General features: G+C 57.6%; 1 protein-coding gene across 4 annotated transcripts in view; it reads right to left on the bottom strand.

Moving 5' to 3' along the window:
• Positions 1-12,304, bottom strand: part of VWF (von Willebrand factor) — a 137,189-nt gene that overhangs the window by 78,644 nt on the left and 46,241 nt on the right. For all 4 annotated transcript variants that reach the window (XR_012324549.1, XM_033867156.2, XM_033867160.2 and 1 more), the window contains exons 11-15: positions 9,933-10,069; positions 9,376-9,514; positions 8,304-8,404; positions 3,968-4,163; positions 2,921-3,136 (exon numbers count right to left, since the gene is read on the bottom strand). Coding sequence is in view for 3 of the 4 variants with exons in the window: in XM_033867156.2 (XP_033723047.1) it covers positions 2,921-3,136; positions 3,968-4,163; positions 8,304-8,404; positions 9,376-9,514; positions 9,933-10,069 (789 nt within the window). In the remaining variant the exon portion in view is untranslated. The remainder of the gene's footprint in view (positions 1-2,920; positions 3,137-3,967; positions 4,164-8,303; positions 8,405-9,375; positions 9,515-9,932; positions 10,070-12,304) is intronic.

The following is a 12,304-nucleotide window of genomic DNA, read 5'->3' as shown; positions in this document are numbered from 1 at the left end:
GGGGGTGGATGTTTGCTGCTTTATTGCCCTCGTGATAACAGGGGAAATGCAGTCCCAGCTCCACAGGCTCCAGACAAAGGTCCCCTCCTAAGAGGACCCAGCACTCAGCCCACTCTGCACTCACGGCCCTCTCGCGAGCACCCTGACGATGGAATCCTTTACTGGGGGGTGGGGGGTGTTGGGGGGGGGGGGTCCTAGGCTCTTTCACAACACTTTCTCGTTGCTGATCAGCTGTCGTCCAAGAAATGAGAATCTCACTGGGGACACTCCTCCCAGGACCATTAGAACCCTTCCCCTCCCTGTCAGAAGCCATTTCTACAGCAGAAACCCGCTGGCTGTGTTCCACAGGGGCTGGAAAGGGAAAGCCTGGCCATGAACCTCAGAAACGGCCAAGCCCTGCAACCTCCCTGCCTACGACTGCTCCGGGGGTGGTGTTTGAGGGGAGGGGTTTTAACCACATTAGACACAGGCTTTTCTCTGAACCAGCGGAGAGGCTGGGTCATTGGATGAATATTTAGAGCAAAGGCAGATTAAGATGGGACTGCGTTGGGCCATCAAGATGGGAATTCCATTCAATCCATTGAGCCTACGCCTAAAAGGGCAATTTCCCCCATCCAGGAGGAGCAGGAAGGCTTTTCTCTCTGGGGAGCTGGCTCGGAGCTGTGTTAAATTGCTCCTTCTTCCCCAGAGGTAATGTGCATCAGTTTAACAGATGTTGACTATGTGTCCACGGCGTGGCAGGGGCTCTGCTAGGCTGGGGGATGCAGAGACAGTAAGACTTGGTCCCTGCCTGCCAGAGGCCCGTGGTCTTGTCTTTCCAAAGGAAGCATAACCAGTTTACAAGGAAAAACACGTGTTGTGGGCTTCCCTGGTGGTGCAGTGGTTGAGAGTCTGCCGGCCGATGCAGGGGACGCGGGTTCGTGCCCCGGTCCGGGAGGATCCCACATGCCGCGGAGCGGCTGGGCCCGTGAGCCATGGCCGCTGAGCCTGCGCGTCCGGAGCCGGTGCTCCGCAACGGGAGAGGCCACAACGGTGAGAGGCCCGCGTACCGCAAAAAAAACAAAAAAACAAAACATGTGCTGTGCTTCTCCGGACTCTCCTCTCAGCACCCTGCGAAGCAGCTACGCAATCAGGCCTTGCTCCAGGAGTGTCCCCCAGTGGGTGTGGCCTCTTCTTGGGGATGCAGTTAGTGGTTTAGGGAGTCTGTTCATTTCTCAGGAAGGGAACATGAGGTGCAGGTTGAAGGTAGGAGCCCAGGCATCCCGCCTACCTTCCTCAGGCCTCAGAGGGACAACCCGTGACCATCTGGCTGGTTTTCACTGGTTCAACTCATAGAGACAGACTCCTCTTGTCCTTAAAAGTCTCCAGGGACAGGTCCTTCCCACCACCCACACTTCCTGCCTCAGGAGCCAGGAAACTCTAAACAAAGCTCAGCGCCCGCTGCTGCGGGGTCAGCTCACCCCCTCTTGTTCTGTTCTGGGTGGAGGTTAAGAACAGCTGCTCCTGAAGTTTAAAGAATATTTCGGTAAGCCCTCAGCATGCTGGGAGACTGTCCTAAATTAGGAAACCCCTCGGATGCTGTAGCACAGGGATGATGCCTAATTTCTAACACTGGGGGACCACCAAAGCACAGTCACAGACAGACGCCACTTACTCCAAATTACGCCCCCAATTTCTGAACAGCAAATGCTGATAAGGGTTTTTGGAGGGTGAAGTAAAGCGCTCGAAGCAAGTTACCCAGAGAGGTCCCAGCCTCAGTTCTCCCAGCTGCTGGCCCGTGACCCCGTGACACCCCAGGGCTAGAGGGACAGGGGCACAACCTCACACATCTAAACACTTGTTCCGTTTCGTCCTTACTTCGTCTCTGCTTCTTGTTTTTATAAAGTGGCTTAGACTCGAATCATAAGTTGGCTCATCTGACCCCAAATAGTGACACTTCTAGAGCCCCTAAACCTAAACTTCTCTTCAAATACATGATATTAAGACCTTTTGCCGTTTCTTGTAGTTCCTATTTTCCTGCTCTGTCGGAACCACTGACATTTTAGTCTCCAAACGCATCTACTTCACCCTATAAATCGGAGTATCCACTAGACCTTATCCTCCTTGAACGCCTTCACTTCTACGCATCCCAACTGTTATTCCACCAACAGAAACAACATTTTTGTCAAGAAAGTGCCTTTTAAAAGCCTGGTCAAGTGCACCGCCTCCAGAAAGCCTTCCTTGGTTACCCCGACCTTAATCTACTAATTCTCTCGCTCAGTGTGACAGGCACCTAGTAGGGAGGCAGCTTCCGTCTGTGCCTCAAAAAGGAAGGTTGAGGCCCTGAAGCACTGCTACAGCCTCACCACGCAGGGCACTGGGCAAATGTTCCCAGAGCGACAGTAACAACCAACCAGGGACCAGAGTGTGGGGCAGATACCAACTCCAGTGCCAGGCATCTAACAGTGCAGGGTGGGACTCTCACGTCGTCTGGGGACAAGGATGTTATTCTACTTTATGTGACTTCACACAGTGCTGGAGATGTGGGCGGGGACTGCCCCGATGGTTTGCCTTAAGTTTTAAGCAGAGGATTGGTACCTGCATCTCCCATCACTTCATCAGATCCTCCAGGGATGCAGGGACCCACTGACTCCTCAACCCGGCCCTACATGCATCCCACGCTAGGTGGCAGCAACCACAGGAAATCTCTACCAGGCAGGGACACCAAGGTTCTAGGCCCCCAGGTAAGGGGTCAACTTGCCCTCCAGGTACAGGTCCGTCCCCATCGCCCCGTCCTTCGGGGAGAGGAGACGGGAGGGGATGCCCTGGGCCCGTTCAGACAGCGCTCTGAACAGGACCAGCGCGGAGGCCGCAGGGCATCCGGGTGGATCCCGCTAGGTGGCGTGGCGTTGGAAGGGCAGCGGGCGGGGAGGACACCCACCGCAGAAGCTGGGCTCCCGCCAGCCGATGCGCACGCCGCTCCGGGCACAGGCCGCCGCGTAGTTGGCCACCGCGTCGCACAGGCAGTCTCTGCCGTTGGTGCAGGAGCACACGTCGTAGCGGCAGTTCTGCAGGTAGGGCAGCGGGCCCACGGTGCCGTGGCAGGCCTTGAACTTGGGCGACGTCAGGATGGCGCAGGACTCGTCCGCGAATCTGGCTGTGGGGAGAGGAGCGGCGTGGTCTGAGGCGGCCGCAGGCGATGCGCGCGCGGACCCCAGGGTCACCGGCTCCGGCTCGAAATCCCCGTCCCCGCCCCTCCCTCGCTGCAGCAGCGGTAAAAACAAATTCTCGCAGGTCTGGGAATCATGGCGATTTTTCTTCCGCAGCCAATATACTTTCCTGATGGCTTAAATACATAATCAACCACATTTCCTAGGGAGAAACGGTTCCCTGATGAGTAAGAGGGTAAGAGGGGGCAGTCGATGTAGGCCTGAGGACGCTACCGCAGACGAATCTGCCCATGGCCAGCCCCGTGCATCTATCTTACGATAATTTAATTGCTGCTCCAAGAGACGGAGAACGTCCAGGGGAAGAACTACGGGCTACTCTTTTCTTTCCCAGGGTGTGGCCCACGGAGGGTGCTCAATAAAGAGACTTTGAAGAATAAATGATCCAGATGAAGGTCATCAAATGCTGATGGTGAAAACAAAGACCCACCTCCCCCAACGGTGGGCGCACCGTCCACGGAATGCACCGGAACCCGGGGGAATCTCAGGGTTCTGGGGGCGCGCCTGCCCCTCCCCGCCGTGGTGGGCGCACCGTCCACGGAATGCACTGGAACCCGGGGGAACCTCAGGGTTCTGGGGGCGCGCCTGCCCCCCCCCAAGGGTGGGTGCACCGTCCACGGAATGCACTGGAACCTGGGGGAATCTCAGGGTTCTGGGGGCGCGCCTGCCCCTCCCCCCACGGTGGGCGCACCGTCCATGGAATGCACTGGAACCCGAGGGAGCTCGGGGCTCCGGGGGCCCCCAGTCCAGGTCTCACATACTCAGGCGCGGGTTGAGGCTGCAGGGGTCGCTGGGCTGCTTCTGCAGGTCCTCGCAGTCCGCACGCAGCTTCCAGGAGTTTCCGAAGTGCTCCACCAGGGGCTCCACCAGGCCCGCGGGCGTCAGAAAGTCGTCCCCCTGGTTGCCGTTGTAATTCCCGCACAGGCCGCACGTCCTCCCCGAGTAGACCGGGGACAGCTGCGGGGGACAGACCACCTTGGAGCAGCCGCCAAAGCAGCCGCAGCCTCCTTGGTCTCATGAGATGGTTTTCATCAAAAGCGATCCCCAGGTGAAAAATAAATATGAATTTAATAAACCTCAGCTAAGCCCTAAGCTGCGAAAGAAAAGAAAACGGGAACTGCAGTATCTTCACCAGCAGCTCCGTGCCCCCTCTTAAATCCTTTGAGTCAGAGACCTGTCCTGCAGGAAAGGGTTTAGAGATTATCCTGTCACTTAAAGACAGGGACACAGAGAGGGACAGCAACTTGCCTGAGGTCACAGAGCTGCGACCAGTGGATGCGCAGAGCTCCGTCGCCCTGCCTGTCAGAGGAGATGCCCAGGGGCATGGAGTGCAAAGCCAGCGCCCCTTTCTTGCACACTTATCTCTGCCACACACATGGGCAAAGCAGGCTGAGCTGTTACGGTGCAACTCTTCTTAGAACGTACATTGGGTGACAAAGAAAAACATCTTCCTAACTTCTTTTTGTTTTTTTTAAATAAATTTATTTATTTTATTTATTTATTTTTTTGGCTGCATGGGGTCTTCGTTGTGGTGCACAGGCTTTCCCTAGTTGCGGCGAGCAGGGCCTACTCTTCATTACAGTGCACGGGCTTCTCATTCTTCCTGGACCAGGGCTTGGACCCGTGTCCCCTGCACTGGCAGGCGGATTCTTAAACACTCAGCCACCGTCCCCCTTCCTAACTTCTTGATTTTGACTTGGCCACTGAGCATCACTGAGGAGAAAAGGCCCCGAGCCAAGAGGACCCCGGGGGTTGTGATCATGATCAGAGGAGGTGGGGTCAGCGAGGACCCGGGGGCAGCCTGCGAGGGTGAGCAGCGGGGGATGCAGGCCACCGGCACGTGGCTTGTTCTCCTGCTTCTGAGTCCGGGATGCACATTCAGGAACGTTTTGGGGAGTCGAGCCTGTCTCTCACACGGTATGGCCAGGGGCATCTGCTGGTGTCTACTGAGGGGGGTCCTGGTTCAAACTGGAGCAGAAGCTGGGACCCCAGGGCCCTGACTCTTGCTCTGCAATTTACCAGGGTTAAACTGTGGCTGCGGAACCTCCCTGTGTTCTGATACCTGCTGGGCCGGGCTTTGTGAGGTCATCTCCTGGAGCCCCTTCCAGCTCTGACTTGACATGATGCAGGATGAACAAGCTAGTGCGGGTTCCAAACCCGTACAAATTGTACCCAAGTAAATATCATTAATAAGAAGGAGGATGGAGTAGCGTTTCCTCGTTTGCTTGACAAACAGCAAGCGTTGGCGCATCAGGCACCAGCCCTCCCCTGACCTCGCAGTGAGAACGTCAGTCCTCCCCGCCCAGCACTTCCTGCCCCTCCTCTGCTTTCCCTCTCTCTCCCTCGCCAGGATTTATCACCTTCTAACACGTGACACAATTTCCTTGTTGGTCTGCTTACTGTGCGTCTCCCCCCATCAGAATTTAAACTAAACGAAGCCAGGATTCTAGTCCGCTTTGTTTCACTGTTGGACCTCGGCCACCAGTTCGGTGCGTGGATGGTTGCACAGTGTCTGGACGGATCCGTGAGTGAGCGAGGCTCCCCTCCGGACGCCGACACCCAAGGCCAGCCCCGGCGAAGCAGTGAAGCCGGGGAGGCGTCTGTCCCCTCACCCCCGTCTCAGTGTCCGCTCTCTTCCCTCCTAGTTCTCAGGCCCTGAGCACCTCAGGCTCCCCAGGTCACCTCGGGCACACCCGCCAGGTCTGCCGTCTCCACCCTCCCCCACTCTCTAAGCCTGTCTCCTTCCGTCCCAGGGACTTGTCTCAGAGGTTGGCTCAGCAAGGGTTAGGAGGGTGCGCATGCTGGTGGGAGCCAGGCCAGGCTGCCCTCCTCCCGGCCCGCAGTGCCTCGACTGTCCGAGATCAGGGACTTGGAGAACGCACTTGCTATCTGCTATCTGAAATAGCAGCGTCACTTCTGACAGGATGAAAAGTGTCAGAGTCCCTTCTACTCCGCTTGGCCTAATGCCGAGCTGCGCCTGCGTCACAGCCAGCAGGGCCCCGCTGCCTGGACCTCGGGACCCGTGCCCCCCCCGGGGAGCCACTGGCAGCCCCTCATCCCACCTCATCTGGCTGCTGCCTCCCGGGGGGTGGGGGCCCCGCCCTGCCGCTCCCTGGCGTCCTAACCTCCAGCAGGGGTCTTCAGCTCGGTGGTCCCCACAAACCCTGGGGTCAGCATGGGGACACGTTCCCTCCACCCCATCCACAAACGCCCCCTTTCCTCCTCCAGCCGAAACACATAGCGCATTCCCCAGGCCCCGGGGTCGTCTGCCCTGTCCTGAGTCTTGACCAGGGAAGGCTTCTTCTCTTTAGCCAAACTGACCAAACGCAGCCCCAGAGATAACCCTGCATCTCATTCCCACAGAAACAAGTGCCCCTTCTCTCCTCAGAGGAGACAGATAAACCTGGGGCAGGGAGGTCAGCCACCCGAGACAAGACCAAGATATATGTGCCTGCTGAAGGCGGGGAGGGGCACCTGACAGATCAAGACCCTCTCGGTGTGGTGGGAGATGCCTGAGAAAGTGGGACGGCTGACAGGGGCACCGCCCTTGAAGACCAGGGCGCAGGAGACCCAAGTTCTGCTCTCACTCTGTAACCAACTGACTGGGAGTCACTTTCCTGCTCCAGAAAAGATAGGATCTTTATTTCCAACTGTACTTGAGGGGTTGATAAGATCTCCAAAAACCTTCATGTTCTATAGTGTGTGGTCATAGTTTTATTTTTTATAAAAGAAAAAAAAAGGCGTTAATTTGGAACTTTCTCAGGGTCTTCAAAAACAAGAGAAAGAAAGAACATGACATCACGAGGAAGGAGACCACCAGGATGTCATCGAGGACACCCCAGGCGCCCATCACGGGATCATACCGAGGGCTTATGGAACACGGAACCTCTGGAGGCAGGAGGGGACACTCCAGGGATCCTAATGTATTCAGGGCGGGGGTTCTCAAAGTGTGGACATGGGACCCATGGTAGGGGGTGATCCCTGAGACCCTTTCAAAGGGTCCACGAGGCCAAAACTATTTTTATAATCACACGAAAACGTTACTTGGCTTTTTCCCTCTCATTCTGTACAAGTGCACAGTGGACTTTTCCAGAGTCTGCTTGACATGTAATATTGCAGAAGATTGAACCCAGAAGCAGATGAGACTCCAGCTGTCTTCCATTAAGCCAGCCATTAAAGAAATTTGCAGAAACATAAAACAGTGGTATTCTCACTACCTAATTTTGTTTCGGAAAACAGATTTTTTAATGTTTATATCAATGTGTAGTCGCTTTACTATTGTTATTTTTTAATGAATTAATAAATGTCTCTGATTTAATTTCTAATCTGGTAAATATCAATGGCTATAACCTCCGTAAAGGATCTCGGGGTTCTCCATACTTTTGAAGCGTGCAAAGGCATCTGAAGACCTAAGAGTGAGAAGCGCTGGTCTGCTGGGGGCGGCGCTGCCCGGGGAGCTGACCGGGTGCGCGGTCCTGGGCGCGTCTCCCAGCCCCCACGAGCCTTGCTTGCTTCGTTTATGAAATGGCAGTGACAATACCTTCCAGGGAAATTTCCAGAGGGAAACAGTGTATCTGGAAGCCCTGTGAAATATATGGCTCCCCCTCCCAGCATGACTCTAGGGCCACAGGAAGCAGAGGAAGTGGCCCCTAGGCTGCAGAGGCCCCGGGACCACGGCAGGGATTTGGTAGTTCCCAGGACAACCTTCCACAGGCAGTGGGTACACGACACAGGGTCTTGGCTGTGAGTCCCACTGTGGGCGCCCCGCCCCGGGGAACACCCCCTGATTCCAGGCCTTGTTGCAGCCAGGAGCCTGGGCAGCAAATCAACTGCTTCCCCAGCCCCGCATGAGCCCACCCAGGCTGGACACCCCTTGGGGTACCAGAGCCCAGCACTCGGGAACTCCCGGGGTGAACAAGGGACATCCAGACAGCAAACACCAGCCTCTTATACACAGAGAGGCCTGTTCCTCGCTCTGGGGGCGCAGGGCCGGGGGAGAAAGGAATTCCCCTCCCACCCTTGAGCTCTCCCCCCAGAGCACAACGGGGACTTTGTAAGGTCTGGCTGCAGGGTGGCCGTGCTCAGGAGGGCGCCTACCTTCACCAGCAGCCTCCCGCGGCCGTCCCAGTCTATCTGCAGGTCCTCCCCGTAGCTGAGGTGCACGGAGGCCATCACGGTGTGCTGGATGCGGAGGTCACCTGGAACCCAGCAAGGACGGGATTTAGGCTAAGATGGGGAGAGGGCAGGAGAGCGGCAGGCAGATGGATCGTAGGGAAAGATGGGGTATCTCACAAAGGACTGTAGCAATGAAAGCAGTGAGTTAGGGGGCAGCTGGGGATGTCCATGAGGCTTAAGGTGGGGGGGGTGTCTCAGAAGCAAGGTGATCAGGGTGGGTGTAGTGCAAATTGGGCTCCCCCAGGAAGGCACCTCCATATCTATCCCTGCTGTAGCCTGCCATTCCCTGTACTGCCACAAGGGGGAAGCAGAGGCTCCTCTATCCTTAGCTGAGGCAGGTGCCCTGAGCCTGGGTCCGTTTCCCATTGCACCCCCAACCCCTGAGCACTTCCTGGGCCCCTCTGCTGTTGCACACGCTTCCAGGCTAAGTTACTCAGTCCTCACAGCTGACTGGTGCTCTGCGCACAGCTGAAACGGCAGTTTTCTCTGGGAAGAGGTAGGAGGCATACCTCTTCCCCGGAGAGACACACATAGCATTAACACACATAGACACCCTCAAGTTCACCATGTGCAAAGCCGGGATAATGGGCCATGGGCTGGCCAGTGGTCTTGAAGAAGAAGAAGAAGAGGGGAGGCGTCAGGGAGCCCCTCTGAGGGTGAAGGTTGGAAATAGGCTGTGCAAAATGGCGCATAACAACCTGGCAAAGTCACTGAACAGGTAGATTTTCCTACAGGTCACGGGGTCATCTGGCTTTGCCCCATGACATCTTGGGGTCTGACCCATCAACAGCCACCCCGCCCCCAGCCAGCTTCTTCTGCTCCTCCTCCTCCAGGAAGCCTTCCTTTCTTGCAGGAGGCAGGCCAGGACGCCCAGCCTGCCCTCCAGAGTTAGCTCTCCTGCACATTTGCGCAGAAGAGGCGGCAGCGAGCACTGCCGAGGGGCGGGGGCGCTGAGGGTGAGCTGGGCGGGGCCTTGGGGGCGGAGGGCACCCACCTTGCAGGAGGGGCATCTGGATGTCCTGACCGTCCACGGCAACGCCTCCCCCGTGCTTCAGCTTCACGACGTTGCGGTGCTGGCCGGGCAGACGGACGGTGACCGAGCGCGTGCAGACCGCGTCGGGGTCGTCGGCACACTGCCGAGGGGGGCACACCGAGGGACGTCACCAAATCCCCGCCAGCCCCGCGGCCCAGCCCCCGACCCATCCACTCGGGGAAAGCCCTCCACCCACGCAGCCCTTCTCACACGGAACCACTCCCCGGTCCCAGAACCATCTCTGGGAAGGGCCCGGGGTTATGCCACAGAGAGGCCCAAAGCCCAGGCCTCCCACCGCCCAGCACCATCCCGCTCTGGTCCTTCATCAGGATTCTAGGCCTTGCTTGCCCTTGGTCCTTGGGCCTGTTGCTCCACAGGCGCTCAGGGTCCTCAGGGGAGCCCCATGCGCCCTGTCTGTCTTCCCCTTTGCTCAGTTGTCCAGAGGAAGGCCGCGCACACGGAGCCATCTTGCCCCCCTCACCCCCGCGGTTGCCCTGGGGCTGCCTGGCGAGGCTCACCTGGACCGTCTCTATGATGATGGAGAAGGTGTGGTCCTGGCAGTCCCGGGCCAGCAGGTACTGGCAGATCCCACTGAAGGTGAAGTGCCTGTTGTCAAAGCTCTTGAAGTGGGATTGTCCTGTGATGAGACACGCCCCTGGGGGCCGGAGAGCGGGTGTCCCAGAGGGTCCCCTGGGGCACAGGGGAGGGGAGAGCGGGTGTCCCAGCAGGGCACCTCCTGGGGGTGCCCCTCACCGCAGCCTATAAAGGGGCTCCACGGGAGGACTCTATTCAGGCCCCACTCCTCTGGCCCTGAGAGGTCAGGGCCGGGTGGGTCAGTTCCCGCCTCAGGGGAGTGACAGCCACAGCCCAGGAGTGGCAGAGCCAGACCAGAACCTGTGGCTCCGGCTCTGCGCTCTGGGTTCACCGTGGCCCCCAGCCCTTCCCCACGGCCGCTCCAGGTTCTGGCTCTGCTGGGGCCAAGGGCCTCGGGCCTGCAGAGGCCTTTCTCTGCGCTGCCATTGTGGGCACTCCCCCCTCCACGAGAGTCCCTGAGGGCAAGAGGGCAGAAAGGCCGCCCAGAGCAGTGATGGGGGAAGGGGGAGCCCAGCAGTGCAGGGGCCAGGACCCAATCCTCACCCCTTCGCCAGCCGAGGGGCGGCCCTCAGGCCTCCTCCTGCCTCCTCCTGGGCAAATCCATGCTGTGACTTCAGCTGGGGCCAATGGGGGCCCAGGACCCCATCTGCCCATGTTCCCACCACTGCCTGAGCCAGCTGACGCGTCTGGGGATGGGTGCGAGGATGCCCTGGCATCACCCTGCCGCTCGAGCCCTCGACGCGCACCCACACAACAGCTACTCCGTCCTCCCAGGCCCCAGTGCCGGCCCGTGGTGCTGGCCCAGTGCACCTCGGACCGCAGGTCGTCCGTGCTGGGGGAGGGGGGCTTTGCTAATGCCGCCAGTGACTCCCCACTGGCCCAATCCCAGCTCAGCCCACAGTGGACCCACTGAAGCCGAGGCCCGCATCTGGAACCCTCCCCAGGCTCCCTTTACCTGCTTCCTCTCCTCCTTGCCTTCTACTCTATAGAGAAAGCAAAGCAGACACACACCACAGCCATTCCATAAAGCAGGGGCCCTCCTTCCCCTCCCAGTGCCCCCGGCCTCCGAACAGCAGAGAATCGTCCTCCACAGCACCTCTCTGCTCTGCACCCCAAGTTCCCCCCAGGAGGGTCCTACAGCCAGTCCCCCTTGGACCCATCTCCAGGGGCTGATGCCAGGGGTCCCCAGAGGCCTGAGAGGGGTTCCAACTGTCCACCTGTCAAAGACAAGCCCCATCGGCCCCCTGCCTGCCACCTCATGCCCAGATTTGCACTGAAAGACACAGCAGGCATGGGGGGGGTGGGGGGGTGGGGGGGAGGGGCAGGACCGGCTTTGGGTCCAGGTGTGGCCCTGCCCTTGGTATGTGCTGGAAGGCAGGGGGAGGGCGAGTAGCCCCAGGTTACAGTGAGTGTCCCTCTGCCTGGTGCCCAGAGCAACTAACCCCTTCTAAGATGGCGTGGGCCAGGAGGGCACACTCAGCCCAGAGAAATTCGGAGAAAATAGGGAGGCCCCAGATCGTCCTCACCAGCATCATCTTCTGTGATAAGAAGAAATATACACGTCTTCGTCCCTGATTCCTGACACAGAGCTTCTAGTGCCCTAGGAATGCCCTGGGTGAGAGGAGCACCTTTTGTTCTAATGAAGCCCCTCTTGGCGGGTCCCTCGAGAGCTTCAGGATGGGAACTGGTTACAGAAAGACCTAAGTATGATTAGAGGGTTGGGACTTTCAGTCCCATCCCCCAAACTCCAGGGAAGGGAGAGGGGCTGGAGACTGAGTTAATAATCAACCAGGCTTAGGGACTTCCCTGGCGGTCCAATGGTTGGGACTTCGGTTCAACCTTGGTAGGGAAGCTAAGATCCCACATGCCTGGCAGCCATAAAAACAAAACATAAAACAGAAGCAACATTGTAACAAATTCAATAAAGACTTTAAAAATGGTCCTCATCAAAAATATCTTAAAAAAATAATCATCATCAGTCGTGCTTATATAGTAAAACCTCCGTAAAAACGCTTATTAAACAACAGAGTTGGGAGGGCTTCCGGTTTGGTGAACATATTTACATGTAGGACACCCCAGCTCCACAGGGACACAGGCTCCTGTGCTCAGCACCCTTCCAGAGCTCACCCTGTGTACATCTCCATCTGGCTGGTCATTTGTCTCCTTTATAATATTTTTTGTAATAAACCAGTAATAGTAAGTAAAGTGTTTGCCTGAGTTCTATGAGCCATTCTAACGATTATCATAGCTGCCATCAGAAGCAGGAGCACGTGGACGGAGCCCTTCACCTGCGGGG

This window comes from Tursiops truncatus, chromosome 11, assembly GCF_011762595.2.
Source record: "Tursiops truncatus isolate mTurTru1 chromosome 11, mTurTru1.mat.Y, whole genome shotgun sequence".
Classification (NCBI taxonomy): Eukaryota; Metazoa; Chordata; class Mammalia; order Artiodactyla; family Delphinidae; genus Tursiops; species Tursiops truncatus.
This window is presented reverse-complemented; position numbering and strand designations above follow the sequence as displayed.